Below are 16,658 nucleotides of genomic sequence, written 5' to 3' on the forward strand. Positions count from 1 at the left end.
TAGCAGGAATCAATACATCATTGACAAATTGATAACAACTTAATGTACTGATTCAGTCAACAACAATTAAACCTTTGCATTGCTTCAAAAATGTGATTCTTTGAAGCAGTACCCAGTTTAAATGTCATAGCAGGCAGACAGTTGACTGTAGTATGACTAATATTTCAGGCAAACACCCAAAAAGTAAGCAACAGTAAATGACAATACCTGAAAATGTAATTTATTAGCAGTGCTTGACAATAAAATGTGAATGACAATTACATTGTGACATTTCAATATCTGACTGCTGCTGACATCTAGACTAAATCAAGTTTTTTTTAAAACAGAACATACAGCAGGCACAGACTTGATCTTTTTCACACTCCATGTGCATAGAAGGTTTGTTTCCAAGAAGAAAAAGATCTGCTCTTCGTCGTCCAGGACCAGCGTCAGTAAGCACATCTTTGTTACATTCAGTGTACTGTACTTTGCTCCAAGGGCTCACACTTCCATATAAGTCTCACAATGTCATTTTAAAGAGCTGCTGTCATCATTTTGTGTCCTTAATTAATTATAGCTCCGAGCAGAAAACTTCAATTACCATTGAAATGTGGCTTTAAAAAGTTGCTTCGCCAAGTGAAAGAAAATAACTTTCCTCTGCACTTCTCTGTTTTTCTTTGTTACTCTTTTGTATCCCAACCCTCATTCACGTCATGCTTTCCTTTAAAGTGCCTTCTGTGTTTTTCTTCTTTCCTCTCCCCATGCTCCTCTGTTGCCTCACTTGTACCCACCTCTTTCCATTCTGTTGCTTTCTCTGTCGCTCTTCTCTACTCGACTTTCCAGATGGCGATCTTGCCATCACGGCGTGCGGAGCCACTCAGGACGTAGCGATCCTCAGCTGAGCAGAGTGTCTGGATGCTGTCTGAATGAGCCTGCAGTTCCTTAGCCACAGTGTGGCTCTCTGGGTCCACCACCAACACCTGACTCCTCAGCTGACCATCACAATGACCTCCGACACCGCTGCGGCCACGACAGCCCACCCAGATCTGAGGGGAGGACAGGACATCAAGGAAAGGCAGTCACAAAGTGACGATTGTGGTATAAAAAGACCAAAATGGCGATGAGATGAGAGTCAGCTACAACAATTCAAAGCAGAAAAACAACAAAGGTCCCTATTTATATTATAGCATGTTGGTACTGCAACTAATCTTCTGATTATTTCTCATGCTTTGTGTTGTCTGACCACTCATCCAGAACCCCAAAATATTCAGTTTACAATCATGTAGAAAAAGAAAAGCAAATCCTCCTCCTTTGAGAAGCTGAAAAATGACAACAATAATTATTTAATTATCAAAATAGTTGCAAATTATTTTTCTGTCAATCAAATAATTGTTGCTCAGCTCTCACTGCATAAAATAAACACCATATTTATTTACGTACACCTTTCAGCAACTCTTAAGTATTTTACAAAATATAGATAACAAACTAAAACAATTACAAGATAACTTCGTGACCTGACATGTTATAATAGCTCACCTGGTCCTTCACACGAATCATACAGGTGACTCCTGAACTGCCTGGCAGGGGGATTCTTTTGGATGGACGCCTGTGGTTGTTGGTGTGCCAGAGACACAGCTCCCCCGAGTCTACACAGCCTGTCCACAACTGACCTCGCTGGAACAGACAGACACAGACACAGACACAGACACAGACACACACACACACACACACACACAGAAACTGTAAAGTCACATACATACTTTTAGCCTGTACAAACACTTACAAAAACGTGCCTAGCTGTAGACAGCGAGTCTTTATGCATAACAAACACATCTGACACCCACATAAGTTATAACATTTTTGTATCTGGATATCCACATGTTGGGAAATGTCAGTAAATATTTGAATCTTTTAGTTTCCGCGGTTGCAGTGACTTATACTTCCAGTTATGTTAAAACATAATTGACTGACTTGAAAAAAATGGCTGCTACCTTGTGTAATAGACTGACATATTGGATTAGTTCAAGTCACCTCTGGCATGACAATGAAGCTGCTGAAGCTACTGGGCACGCTCAGTAGGTCGTCAGGAAGTGGCATCCTACGCTGTGGTATCCCGTTCTTTTTCAATTCCACAATGCGGTCACCACAACCTGCACATACACAAACACTTCTGTTTAACAAATCATTATCAGGATCCCTTTTGCTTATAAAGCAGAAGTACAATGTAAACTAACACTGTTGGTTTTTTTTCACACAGGAATGAAGGTCTCAAGGTTGTCATGTACACAACACCATGACGATGCCTGTAATTGTAAAGAAGGAATACAAAAACCACATGAATGCACACAACATTATAGTTGGGTATAATTGTGTCAGTCACAAAAAATGTTTGTGCGAGAGTGAGTGGAGTTGGTACATTTACCTCAACAGGGGAGCACTAATTATACAGATAAAAATGTACATGAAATAAGAGTTTAAGATTAGAAAACAAAAACAGTAAGGAAGTGTACTTACAGCACCACAACGTGCCATCATGGATCTGTATGGAGGAGAGACGGTCACAGCTCAGGTGGAGCTGTCGCTTCACTTTGAGACTGGTCGAGTCCCACTGCAGGATCGTCCCATCACTGCTGCAGGAGTATGTCTGCTGACTGAGAGAGAGAGAGACACGACTGATTGTTCTGCTCTGTACGCCTACAGTGCTGCAACATGTCTGCTTACAAGTTTAGACTAATGTTTAATGAGCAGTAACTGATGACCAAAGTAGAGTCTGTCATGTCTCTACCTGTTGTGTTGATCTCTGGTGTCCACGGTGAGGCCGGTCACTTCATGTCTGTGCTCAGTCAGCTGTTTGTTGCAGGACATGCTGTGAGTGTCAATGATGTAGATTACAGAGTCCTGGGAGCCAATCCAAACCTGCTCCTGGACCAATCCCAGCATGCAGTTCTACACAGAAGATGTGACATGGGATCTCAGTTTTAATAATTGATATTATGATTTATGCATTTTACATCTGTAAATACACAATATAGCTTATGTTATTTTGTGTGTATGTTGTTATGTACATTGGTTTCTATAACAAAATTGTAACAAATATCTGCATAAAAGAGATACAATACAGAAAATGTCAGTGTGCAAAAAATATTTAAATACAGGTTTTTTTTAAGTGTAGAAATTGAACATTTACAACTTTGCAGCCTCCAGTGAGAGGTTCAACAAAGTGGTAGATCTGAGTTTTTAGATTTCTCTTTCTTTCTATAAGCTAAAACTTAAGCTTTTGCAATAATGTTTAAGACCATTTAATCACATACAAATTCTGCAAACAGTAGATCTATTTTTGGCTTTGCTATATAGAGTTTAACAACCTATAACGTAGTCAGACTCATAACATGATGATAAAAATAAAAAATTGATGCAGCTGATCCAGAGATATAATCTTTTTAATTCAATGCATTCTTAATCATTGTCAAAACTTGTATCATGCCAGTAGTGGCAAATGTCGCCTCCATACATAGATGGGGAGCGGGCTACAAAGGTCTGGTAAGCTCACTCTATTCTACTCTTTATAATGAAGTACACAATGTCTGCTCTCACCAGCTGTGACTCTCCAACCTGAATGCAGTCCTGCAACATGGACCAGCTCGCTGCATCGAATACAACCACTTTGCCCCCACTGAGAGCCACCCACAGCTTCGGGTTCATCTCACCCTCTGAGTCATTGCACGTCAACTGACCTGAGGACGTGGGGGGGGGGTGCGAGACAAGCGGACCAGTGAATTGCGAGAGAGTGTTTGCAGTAAAAATAAATAAATAAATAAATAAAAACATGTCAGTCAGCAGGGTGGGCATGAGAACCTCCACCCTTCACTCTCTCTTCTCTAGTTTTCACAGAGAGCTATTCATAAATGTCTCCTGGGCAGTGGCAATAAATACACAGAGAGAATAACTAGTTAATTAGTTGACATTTTTATTTTTCCAAAGTCCTGATAAAAATACTATAAATGACTACTATTTTGGTGTGTTGCTCTTGAGGTTGACGTCAACATGGGACATACTCTGCTTTTGTTCTGTCACAGTGTAAACAATTGAGACACTAACAATACCACTATTATCCTGCCTGCAAATACACAGCACAACAAGACTAATCAGGTTATGTGGATAGGTTTCCCTGAGGCAGCTGCTGCGATACAAACATTTTTGCACATTGCACGTGAACACTTCGCAAGTGTGCAATTAGTACTCACATATAGGTCATCACGTTGACATGTTTTCATGCAAACCTAAAAATTTTAACCAGCCAAGCTGAGCAACAACAGATTTTTATTCAAAGCTTTGATACCAACTAATAAAATCCTTCACAGATACAGAAATATCCATTGAAGCATGTCTGTCCTTTGTCCTCTGTCTTTATTTTTATCCCTTACTTTGTCATTCCTGTCCCTACTCTGATGTGAATGCTCATTAGGACAACTTAACACCAGTTGACAGTGGGTGTCTTGTGACTTTAACAGTCAGTTTGCAGCAGACATACAGCTATACAGTGATTTAAACAGATATAATAAAGATCAAAGAAAATGGGAGGCACATGATAATCTCTCTCCTCAGACAGCAGTTCAGTTTCTGAACACTCATTACTATAAATAAATAAATGGATTGTCACAACATCTTTTATTCTCTGAACTTTAAATGACTTTTAATAGCCATGACAGGGCAACAGGGATATATAATGCATGAAGCTACTGGTTATAAAAATGATACAACTGTCACCATGACAACGAGACCAAGGGGATGTGTGTTAGTACTGTTTTTTTGTTCATTTATTTGTCATGTATCAAACAAACTCTGATCCAATAATGACAAAACATGCCCAGGCTGAATATCCATTGAATCAGGTTAAATATATATATATATCTTAGAATAAGGCTAAACACACGAAAATGGATACTTATCAACAAAATGACACACAAATTGTTCCAAATAGTACCTGGTGTGTATAGCAGCACATGTACAGTCTGAGGTTCAGCCAGGTCCAGCGAGGGGTTGATCTTGTGTTTTAGCGTCTCTGAGGTAGTTTTAGGCACCATCATGGGCACTGGACACCATCACAAACACAAAGAGCGAATTCATTCAAGAGAGGGTAAATGGAGAAGGGTGTAAATTGCGACACATGAGAGGGAAGAAGAAGTAACTATAAAGGATAATGATGATTCAGGTTTGGCATCAACATCAGAATGAGCATGATAAATAACAGACTTTAGTACAATTACATATTTGTAATAAAGAAAAAACAAAAACAAGAACAAGAAGTAGATGATGAAGAACAAGAGTAAGCCCAGACCTTCATGTTTAATCTTATCAAAGTAAGCCAGCTTTGAGGCAGCAATAATGGACCTCTGGGTCTGCACACAGCCCATGACAGCGTCCATCAACAGCACATTGGTCAGAGCCTGAGTCATGTACTGAGGGTCCTAGACACAGAAAATCAGTGTTACAGAAATCAACCCTAACCCAAACACTGCCGTTTCCTTCCCAGGCCAGTCAAAATGTTTTGAGATTTTACCTTGTGTTGATCGGCCATCTTGCGTCCGGCCCACATCTCTTTGACCACAAGGTTCCAGAGTTCAGTCTCTGTCTTCAGGTTGGCCTCAAACACCTCAGGCCTGCCAGAGGTCTGGATACGAAGGGAGGGAATACGAACAAGTAGAAAGGGAGCTGAGGCAATCTTCACGTCCTGCATAGAAATGGAGGAGTTACTGATTGAAATAAAAGAGGTTATAAATCAACTCCAAAGAAAACAGGATTCAGAGGAAAAAGGATGAAAGACAATGGACCTGTATATCTCTGAACTTTGTGATTTCAAAGTAGCCCGGTTGACCCTCAGTCAGCAAGAACAGACGTTTTTGCGTCATGGCAATTTTGCCAACGCCATGGGAGGTCTTGACACAGGATGACAACTTGTAGACACACTCGCTATTGTCAAGGTGGTCGATGACCTCAGTGGGCAGGTTGACATCTTGTGCCTCAGCCTCTGTCTCCTTCCAGAAGGTGTAAAAAACTCTGAAGAGGTCGGGGTCGACCTGCTTTGGCTGGCCTACGACACACACACACACACACACACAGAGCGGCATGTACAGTATGTAGACAGACAAACATACTGTATGCAAAACAAAGAAATACACGTGCAAATACAAGCAGAAAACATGTACATATACAGATTAGATATGGTGTTCAGTCCTGTTACAGTCCTGTCTGTTTTTTACATCCATCTAGCCATGCAGGATTCCTTTTCACGTCAGATAGAAATTCAAACAAAGATGGGGAAAAACATGTTGGTGGGGAAAAAAAACACTTCAAAGACTGTGTGTGATATGTGTCTGTGGCGTAACACACCATGAGTCATTTCATGACCGCTGTCACGCTTTTTTCTCTCATGTTTTTTGTTGCTCTAAACTGACTTTTTTCCTTTGATTTACAGATTACCTTTAATGACTAGAAATTTATAATACAAAATTTTCCTTTGAAGATTAACAAATTGTGTTATCTTATATCGCATGGTGTGGCTTACTGAAAACAATAAATTAGATATTGGATACATATCAGAAAGTTGATCATTGTAGCCCATTTGTTCTAAGACCAAAGCAATTTGTCAATGGCACTATTACATCACAGTTACTTATTTGCACATCCAGCAGACACAAAGGCACCTCAACATTCACATATTTCTGGCCATCTGATGAATTTAAGACCAATATTCATTCATTCTTTTGCTCTGGTTTTGGTCTCCACCAACATATCTGGCTCTTTAGCTGTTATATGTTCACCAGCTACTCAGTGACTTTGTCTGTCTGCTACTTGCTGCTGAGCACGTAGCAACAGTTTTTAATGTGAAAAACAATAGTGATGAGACTGAACCAAATCAATGATCTAAACACCTCTAAAATGCCGAGGGACACTGCAGAGTTGGATGATAATTTTCTGCCATTTTGTCACTATGAACGACTGCTCAGGGTATTGATTAGTGCAGCTTTAAGGCATTAGAGATTAAATTGGCCAGGCTGATATTAGCTCATTGCAGATGTATCAGTATCAGCGTATATGTCAGCCGATAAATAATAATGAGCTGAAGAACAGAAATGCTAAAAGGTCCATTTATTTATGTTAGGGGTTGTGCAAAGAAAATTAATATTGGGCCACCTGATGGGATTTTTTCAACTCTGAAATATCACTATCAGCCTCAAAAATCCTGTATCAGACAGGTTCAACCTGTCAAAAAAGAAATCCAAAAACCATTGTAAGAGCACTCCAAAAGGATAGAGGTCAGTCAGACAGTCTGAAGATTTTATAATCTGTGCCTGGTCGAGACACACAGACATAATATGCTGAATTTACAATTATCAGATTTACATTACCATGTGTCTGTACCCTCAGTTGGACACTTGTGTTACATTTACATTTAGCAGGGTTCATTTGAACAATATGTGTGAGTGTGTGAGAGAACATGCTGAACAGACTGTACTTTATGCTTACAGAGCATTAAACGAGTGTAACAGATCATCTGACAGCTGATTGATTCCACCATGTCGGCAGCCACTGGTGTAATCAATTCAAAATTCTTTTGTTTAATGCTGGTGACAAAAATGATTAGCATCTAGCTTTCTGTTTCCATTACGTTAGCTCAGAGCTCATCGAATTGCAGGACCTAAGATGCCTAAGAAACAAGATGCCTTAAAGATTCGCCCATTTGTCACCATGGATTTGGATTTTAAATCAGCACCATAGCATTTATAGCACTTTACTTTGACTCACACTGTACATGTGTAACAGAAATCAAAAGTTTTATCTAATCTACACACATCAGCCTTCCTTTCCTTCACTTACCATCAGTGAGAGCATCAAATAAACGGTGTATGGTCGCCACATCCTTAACAATCCCACATTCTTGCACACACCGCACAAAGTCGTCCTGATGCAGATGCTTACGAGGAAGCTCGAAATTCTTCACATGGTCGTCGGGCTGCACCAATGTCTTCTCATTCTCTGTCTTCACCTAATAGATGAGAAAAAAAGTAAAGATCACCAACATCATCGCTACGTAATCTCCATCAGAGGCAGCTATATCACAGCAGCAAACATACTGTCTATCACCAACCAACCACCTCTACAACAGAGGTGACGATGAAGGCGTGAGCCGACTGACCTTGAGGATGAGTCTCTTGAGTTCAGGTCGTCTGTCAGCTTGCTGTCTCTCGTCTCGGTGCAGCGAGTCCACGAGCCACGTGAGCAGCTGTGTGGGGAAGATGGCGGTGTCTGTCTTGTAGAGGTTCTGGAAATCACTCAGAGCGTCCAGCCGCCGTGAACACAACGTGTTGATGAAACCACGCAAGTAGTAGAATCTACAGAGGGGAAATGATTTAATTCAAGACAAGGTTCATAGTGGATTAAAGACGTTCAACAAGAGGAGGAAACAGAGGAGTTAAAACAGACGGAGAGTGAAGAGAATCAACGGACCGACAATGAGAAGTGGAAAAACATTTGATTGTACAAATCAAAATGAAGAAGACAGGAATTACAGGGTTGTTCTTGAAGCGATAGCGGGAGGGGCGTAGAAAATGATGAAAGCAGAGTACCTGGCAAGCAGAGTAGAGTTCTCGTTTTGGACGGAGAAGATGGCCTTGCCGAGCTGCTGGATGAGCTCACTGTAATAACTTTGGACAGAGTGGAAGGACAGAGACACCGGGAAGTCTGGGAGTTTAAACACCTTTACAGGCTTAGGAGGAGTTCTCAGCGCTAAGGGACAAAGACAGAGTGGAGGATGTGGGGAGGAGGAGGTGGAGGAGGAGAGGACAAGAAAAGCAAGAAAAATTGAGGAAATGTTAAATTCTTTATTGCCACTTGTTCGTACCCCTGTATATAAAGTCATAAAATTGGGTATATCCCCCTTTAGCTTCACCAGGGTCAGACACGATGATCCGACTCAGCAGTGAGTTTCTTTTGAAGCTGATAGTTTGGGCATCTCCCAGGTTAGGAAGGCTCATCCCCAGTCTCTTATTCAGCCTGTTCTCTGTGATGGAGCTCTTTCTCCGGGCTTGAATCTCCTGCATGGTGGGTCTCCGTGGGACTTCAATCATAGCCTTCATCCTTGAGGACACATGATAGAAACAATGCATTGCATGGATACTGCTCCAGCACGAAAAAGAGATGAAGAAAATATGTCAGAAAAAAAAATACACTTAGTTCCCAGTTTAATAAAAAAAAAAAAAAAAATGTTTGTAAAGTTTTTGTTGTTTTAGAGAGGTGCTGATACATCTGTGTGGTCCTTATTGAGGCTGTAAGTTGTGGTGCTTTTGAACTGTACTGATTTATACCAAGAGGTGTGTTCAACTTCATTTATAATCAATACACACAGATCAAGTGGTGAACTTTCATGAATGTGTTATAGGTCAGTCTGAAGATTATCAGATATCTTACTTTTGCATCTCTGAACGAGTGCTGAGCTCCATGCGAGCGTAATTGTCTATTTTCCTGTTGAGACAATCCTTGAGGAAGGAATGGAAGATGTATGTCTCCAGCACCTGCAACACAGTCATGCTGATGTAAAGATGCGCATCCGGCCCAGCATCCCATGTTTGCTCAGAGGTGTCGTCCATTCAAGCAAAACAATAGAAAATACTATAGTAGAAAAATATCACTTTTTCTATCAGGTCAGTCTTTACCTTCTTGTAAAAAAGTTGTTCAGCTGGCTCTCTGGTTTTCAGGAACTCTTCACTGTTAAACACTCGATGTTCATAGTTAAGATGACAACTAACATCCCTGTAAAATACATACATGTATATATCAACAAAATATATATATCATTTAGGAGAACCATCCCATTGTATCTTAATACCCAAAGAATACACACACAACCTGAATATGTTGACAATCATTTCCAGTGTGATCCTCTGGATGTCATGGTTGAGGTTCTGTTGCCACGCTCTTCTGTGCGCCCGCTGCTCGTTGATGTCGGTGCAGCTGGTGTGGTGGCACTGATCCAAGTCAAAGTGTATCTGCAGAGACTGACTCCTGCAAAACATACTCAAACTGTACAAACCGACAGTGGCTACGTCTCCATACCTCTTGCCTAGTTCCAGAGACGCTTACCGTCAATAAAAGATCTACACTTCCACGTCTCCAGTATATGTACCTGCTAGTGTTTTGAATAATAATAATAATGAGTACCTCTGTGTGAAGCAGTCTGCAGCAGCTGGAGGAATGTTGGGAAGGTCAACCGTATCAGAACAGGAAGTGGAGACACTTCCATTATCAATGTTGATTAAGATCAGATCATCTGTTTCCTGGATAAAAGAGTGTCAAGGTTAAAATTAATGTTTCATTCATCTCTCCGTTTATTCCTTTGATCTGTAAAAATTCTGTCAATATGCATTAACATAAACAACCATAAACCAAAGAACATATGACCTACAAATAAGGTATACTCGAACTGACAACAACAACTTAGCAAACTGTATTTGAACTTCAAGTATATAACCTTCTTTGCTTTAGATTTTCTTAGATGAAGTAAAAAAAAATAAGTTGTGGCCAAAGACAAAAACAGCAGCAAACCCACATCCCTCTGATATCCTGTGGTGGAAAATTTAAGTTGGAAGGTTGTGTACTTACGGCAGCAACCTCTTCAAAATGGCTGAGATGGCAGCCCATAAGGAAGGCAGTCGGAGCCATGAGAAAGTCCAGCATGCCTCTGGCCAGGACAGGAACATAAGGCTGCTGCCATGACAGAGGCTGGAGGAAAGATCAGGAAGACATGGATGAACAAACCCATGGACCAAAATATTAAAGGATGTCTTCTTAAATTGCATAAAATTGCAAAAGTGACTTTACCATGTCCAAAATGAATCAGCAAAAATAGTAATATGTTGAGAAAACAAACATAATAGTAAGCTATGGGTTAAAATTTCATTTGATCATTATCATAATATTTATTGATTGTATTGTGCTGTAACTTTTTTTCATAATTTACATTTAAATTCAGGTTCCAAAGACAGACATTTACTCAAACAGGGCTTTTATTAAGGCCTCCAACTGCAGCCCTGCTCTACTCTTCACTTTAACAACCACAAGCCGTGTAGCACTGTGCTTTTAAAACCAGAGTCTTTCCCTTTTTAAACGGTGGGCGAAACTTAATTTAATGTGAGAAAAGTCATTCTGATCTCATAGTTACCAGTTAAATTCAATAAAAATCATGATTAACTTTAACACTACTTTGCCCTGTGCAGATGTGCAGACATAAATTTTGAACTGACTTGCAGGAAAAGCAACAAACTCTCTGCCACCAGTGTGAGTCTGGCCCAGTCAGAAGAAAATAACACCACCCGCTGCTCCTGCAGGAGACAAGACATCACCTACAGAGACAGGGACAGAAAGACAGATAAATGGAGAAAGAGGCATGAGGTTCAATGTGAGCCTCCTTGTGCTTCACTGATAAATACAACAATACAGGTGTGTGTAATAACCTGCAGTAGTTGCTGTGGCCTGAAGCAGAGGAAAGGTAGATGGAGGTCTAAATCTATAGCTGGGTGGTCTTTGTCTTCACTGGATGGTAATACAATGGTCAGAGGACGCAAAGTAAACATCTGGAAAACATACACAGTTACAGTTGGTGCTCTTATATCAACTAACTTCTGGCACGTGTGATTATGAATGTAAACATTTTTAGGACATGTGACCACAAAGTGAACAGATCTTCAAATCATTGTAGCCTGGCTACACCTACACACACACACACACCTACACACACACACACACACCTACACACACCTACACACACACCTACACACACCTACACACACCTACACACACACCTACACACACCTACACACACACACACACCTACACACCTACACACACACACACACACACACCTACACACACCTACACACACCTACACACACACCTACACACACACACACACACACACACACACACACACACACACACACCAAATGTAGATGTCCAGGAGGTGGGACGGGCACAAGTGTCAGTTTGGCTGCAAACTCCTTCACTCTCTCCTCCATGTCTGATAAACGACAAGTTCTCAGCTGGACTAACAGGCTGACAAAGAAACAGACGGAGAGACATACAATAATTGGTGCAAACAAATAACTTTAGATTCAGTTACCAGACAAATGATTCCTCAGAGGTTTTCTTAAAATAAGAGTTAAGCTGTGTTTCAGATCAAATATCCATTACACACACGCTGTTGGCCTGTTGACAAGTAGATCTTAGTAATAATGAAACAAACAAAACCATTTGGTTTTTAAAAATTGCCGAGCAAAGCAGTTTGGTTGGGCACGCTCTCTCTCACCAGGACAGACAGTCTTTCAGCGCAGTGAAGTACGGATACTTGGATATTACACAGAAACTGAAGGCAGAGAAAAGTGTAGAAAACTTAGAGGACCCGGTTCCATTGTGGAAGGAAGACGTGCCTTCCTGCAAAAAACACAGGAAAGACAATCCGACAGTGACTTGCTTTTATTCAAGGTCTGGTTAGTTTTATCTGAATTCATTTGTTAACCCATGCCTGCACCTAAAATGTCTTGTTATCTGGCCTGTCAGCAGCACAATGAGCATTGTAGTTAGAAATCTGGTTGTAGCAGTAAAACACAGTTGGGATGTAAGTTAACCGTTGCAGTGTGTGATGTAGTACGTGTAGCGCTGTGTACCAGTATCGGTCGGTAACACTGCATTACTACTCCATGGGACTTGTTGCCAAAGACATCAGTGAAAACCAGGAAGTGAAACTGTTCATCTCTCTGTTCATAAGTGACTTGCAGCCCATCTGGTGGAAAGAAAAATATATATACACACGTTATCACACTGACCTGATATGCTACAATTATACAATTACAAGCTGTCAGTTTCATGCTGCTCTATGGCTGAACAGCATGCATATACAAAATCAGTGCTTTCAGAGGCTGTTATAACACAAACTTCAAATCAGGACACTAAATACCAGGGAAGCAGAGCTGAGGCAAAGCCATGAGGTCAATGTCTTTGGGAACACTGACATCTTCACTTCCTCCTCTTCCTTCTGCTCCTCCACCTGCAAAAATATCAGCAGCTAAAACAAAATGATACCGATCACTGATGATAATATGGTTAAAACAGTTTGCGCAGGGAATGGAGAAGAAAGATTTTCAATATTTGAGAATAAACTAAAACCTCCTATGTATGTACAGGTAAGTGACCAGCGGGTGTACCAGACCAGACAAGCAGGTAGCAAACCTTGGCTCTGGGTTGCAGCAGCAGCAGCAGCAGCAGCTGAAGGAGGTTGTTCCCTCTTCCTCCTGAGAAAGGAGCGCCGCCTCTTCCCACGTGGCCTCACCACTTCACTCTCATTTTGTGGTCTGCTAACAAAGGGAGGCGCCAGGACATGCAGGACCTCTGGCTCCAACAGCAGATGCTCTAGACCTCCATTATTGTTAACAGCCTGAGTGGCAGACAGGACGGGAATCAACACGGATAGCATGGCTTTTTAGGATCATTAGGGCATTGTTATTATGTTTGTTGTCTGGCCCACTGGGTTGGTTTAGTTTGGACTTCTGGGCATTTTTACATGTTGCTGTTGTGCAGTTTAAAGTTTGCAATGAAGCTGCTTTTTTGGTCAGATCTCGCTTGAAAAAGAAATCCTTAATCTCAGTGGAGCTAGCCGGGTTGATAAAAAGATAAAGATAAGAAAATATTAGGTTTTCAGGTGTTTGAAGGCAAATACCTGGTAGACCTCCCTGAGTTTGTCGACAGATGCTCCTACTACTACGCAGGCTTCCAGCAGAGCAGGAGGCAGATGGTCCGCCATCACTGAAACCAGTCCAGGACCCAGTTGGACCAGCAGAACTCGACCACGGGCCAACTCAGACCTGCTAGATCACAACCGTTGAAAGCAGCAGAGAAGAAATACAGAGAGAGAAGTCAAAGGAACCAGAGTGACAAAGATCAAGAGATACAGATCACAGAGGGAAAAAAAAACAGATTTTATACTTATTTTGGCTTTTTTTTTTTAACAAGGGAGACAGCTGTTCCTCTTATCTTTATCTCTCTGCGTGAGAATAAAATTGATCAGCTAAATAAAGTCACAACATATGACAGAGTGGTTGTTGCAGCTCATTATCGCTGCCGCTCGTCTCATCAACATCAACTTCTACAGATGCAGTCGGACCTTCTTTTCCACCACATGATGGAGAAAGTAGAAACAGCCTCTCAGTAATTAATATAGCCACAAAAGTTAAATATAGTATCATTGCTATAATCCGACTGCAAACAAATAATTAGAGGAAATTCTCCATTAGTCCATGCTTAAACTTATCAGCTCACTGACACCCACACAACATACTGTACTACAATGTCTATATTTATGGCTCTAATGCACTGTGGTATTGATTACCGCTGCATAAATGTGTGGAACAAAACATTGTTGCCAGCAGATTATCAGCTTGTCATTTTTAGACGGTGGCAGCAGTGGCACCTATTAGGTGTCCCGAGAAAATTCCTATGACAACTTGGGAAAACAACTGAATCCGTTAAACTGCATTAAACTCAACAGGGAAAATGTTGGCATGAAACCGGTTGTCACTCATCATTTTGTGAGTATTTTTCACAGTCTGTGACAAAGCAGAGATTCATTTTTCTACACCCTAACTGATCATTGGTTATCTTTCTCCCTCCATGGTCTGCTACTCTTTCTTTACAGCTGAGACACCACACGGTCTTATTGGAAAATTAAGCTCATGTGCGCAGAGGAGGACAGACACACATACACACGAAAACACAGAGAACATGACTTGTAACTGGGCCACACTGAATGGGCTGCACAGATGAAATGTTAACATTGAGTCCACCTTAAAGCAGTCTCATCACGAAAGGACCTTTAGCCAGCTGCAAGAAACATTAAGATTAAAATCACTCATCAAATCAATCATTAAAATCAAGTGCTCTCCCTATGAAAAATGCATGAAATCATAACTAATCATCAGCAGCGAGAACATTCAGCATAACTTTACTAATTTCCCATTAGAGAGAATGCCACATGACTGGCTGCTGTCCCTTCATTATTAGTCTGAGGATGTGACACGATCATCATAATCTACAGCAGTCATGTGATCATTGGAAAAAACAGGGAAAATCCCACATCAACCCATAAGAACATAATCTTTTTACATGCAATATATGGATTAGTGTTACATCTTCTGATAATGTCACAGCACAATAACTGACATGAGCACACAACAATTTGACATTTCTGTCTTTCAGATCTGAAGCGGTCAAGCCTGCAGTGAGATCTGGGTCAAACGTTTCCTTCAAACACAGGAAAGTAGTGTGAAGGTTCAGGGCTGGGGAGCGAGGGAGAGAGAGAAGTACCATAACCGAGAATTTACAGGAATACAAGCAGAAGAGAAGGCTGACTGTCATTTCTGGAGCAAGCTGGCAGCCAGAAACATAACCTAGATAAAAAATTTGACCATCATAATCAATTACATGGAAATAAAAAGAGGGCTATAATCACAGCTTCGAAAAGCAACTAACACAGTCAGATGTCTCCAGCTTTTAGATGTCCACCCCTTTGATCTGCGCCCATACAAATCCAGAAAATTCTATGTAAACAAGGTACTTTTTCCAGTTTTCATGAAGAAGGCACATTGACTATTTGACGTAATTAAATCATGAGCAAATTAACATTATTTTCTGTTACTTATTTAAATAATTATATGTAGCTAATAAAAGACATAACCAGAATATCACCTGTCAAGGAAATCTAGAGGCTGACTGTTCAAGTCTTTATGTAGGAATGAAGCTAAAAATAGGTAACTGGAAGTCAGTAGCAAAACAAACAAAATCATTGCACATGGAGAACTGCTATGAACTACTGTGAATGTGTCCAGGCAAAAATCACCGTCACACTGTTAGGATCCAAAGTTTACGTATGCTCATGCCTACACAGAATGGAGTCTATGTGGTTTAGCAAAGAATTTAGAGTTCATAGGTTTTTACTCATTAAAGTTTAATGATCAGCTGAAACAGTTTTATTGCTGGTGTGACACGTGATCCAGCGTCACAAGTTGTGCAGGTAAGAGGATGCTTCCAATCTGCCTCTACACCTCAGACGCGACTCTGCTAAATCATCATAGTTAAGATCAAAACTCGCACAATTAGATGAATAACTCATGGTTAAAACTTCTACTTCAAGTCACTGACCTCCTCACGTACCTCCGTGCGGCTCCTCATCCATATATTCATGTCTGCATCCCGGTGAAGAACTGGCAGCAAACTTCTCCGCTGCTGAATGAAACCGGCTCATTCAGTTCCCATGATCACCATCAGTCCGCTTGCTGTTTCTGTGTGTGCAGAGACAAACATGCGCGTTGGTGGTTTGAGGAAGCACAACGCAGTGTCACGGAATAATGTTGTAAAAATAATTCGATCTTGTACCATAATTAGGCTCTACAGTGTTTTCTCGAATAATCTGTTGAGTGCCAGTGAAAACTTAGTTGACTAAAGCAGTAAATGAAGTTTTTCAAATTAGAGTAACAGGTATTCACTTTCTACATCCAAGCACGCTCACAGATCTAATATTGGAGCCACTGCGACACTTAGGCTACTAAACTCGAGTTTAAAGTTGTGACATCTGA

The 16,658-nt window shown here is 40.8% G+C and overlaps 1 protein-coding gene across 1 annotated transcript; it reads right to left on the reverse strand.

Annotated features, from left to right (window-relative positions):
- Positions 1 to 198: 198 nt before the first annotated feature.
- On the reverse strand, positions 199 to 14,035 carry LOC111652776 (DENN domain-containing protein 3-like). The gene is made up of 27 exons (XM_087173178.1): positions 13,748 to 14,035; positions 13,261 to 13,465; positions 12,989 to 13,078; positions 12,699 to 12,814; positions 12,341 to 12,465; positions 11,976 to 12,087; positions 11,490 to 11,609; positions 11,280 to 11,378; positions 10,639 to 10,758; positions 10,198 to 10,313; positions 9,886 to 10,041; positions 9,693 to 9,789; positions 9,448 to 9,551; positions 8,930 to 9,117; positions 8,607 to 8,766; positions 8,177 to 8,372; positions 7,858 to 8,026; positions 5,811 to 6,070; positions 5,540 to 5,710; positions 5,318 to 5,447; positions 4,964 to 5,071; positions 3,574 to 3,713; positions 2,765 to 2,925; positions 2,494 to 2,630; positions 2,011 to 2,129; positions 1,516 to 1,653; positions 199 to 1,025 (listed from the first exon to the last, which is right to left on the reverse strand). The coding sequence occupies exons 1-27, from the start codon at positions 13,829 to 13,831 to the stop codon at positions 807 to 809; spliced, it is 3,840 nt and encodes a 1,279-aa protein (XP_087029304.1). The 5' UTR covers positions 13,832 to 14,035; the 3' UTR covers positions 199 to 806.
- Positions 14,036 to 16,658: the final 2,623 nt, after the last annotated feature.

This window comes from Seriola lalandi, unplaced genomic scaffold, assembly GCF_002814215.2.
Source record: "Seriola lalandi dorsalis isolate HSWRI2012SDOR001 ecotype SW California unplaced genomic scaffold, Sedor1 jcf7180002054062, whole genome shotgun sequence".
NCBI classification, from domain to species: Eukaryota; Metazoa; Chordata; class Actinopteri; order Carangiformes; family Carangidae; genus Seriola; species Seriola lalandi.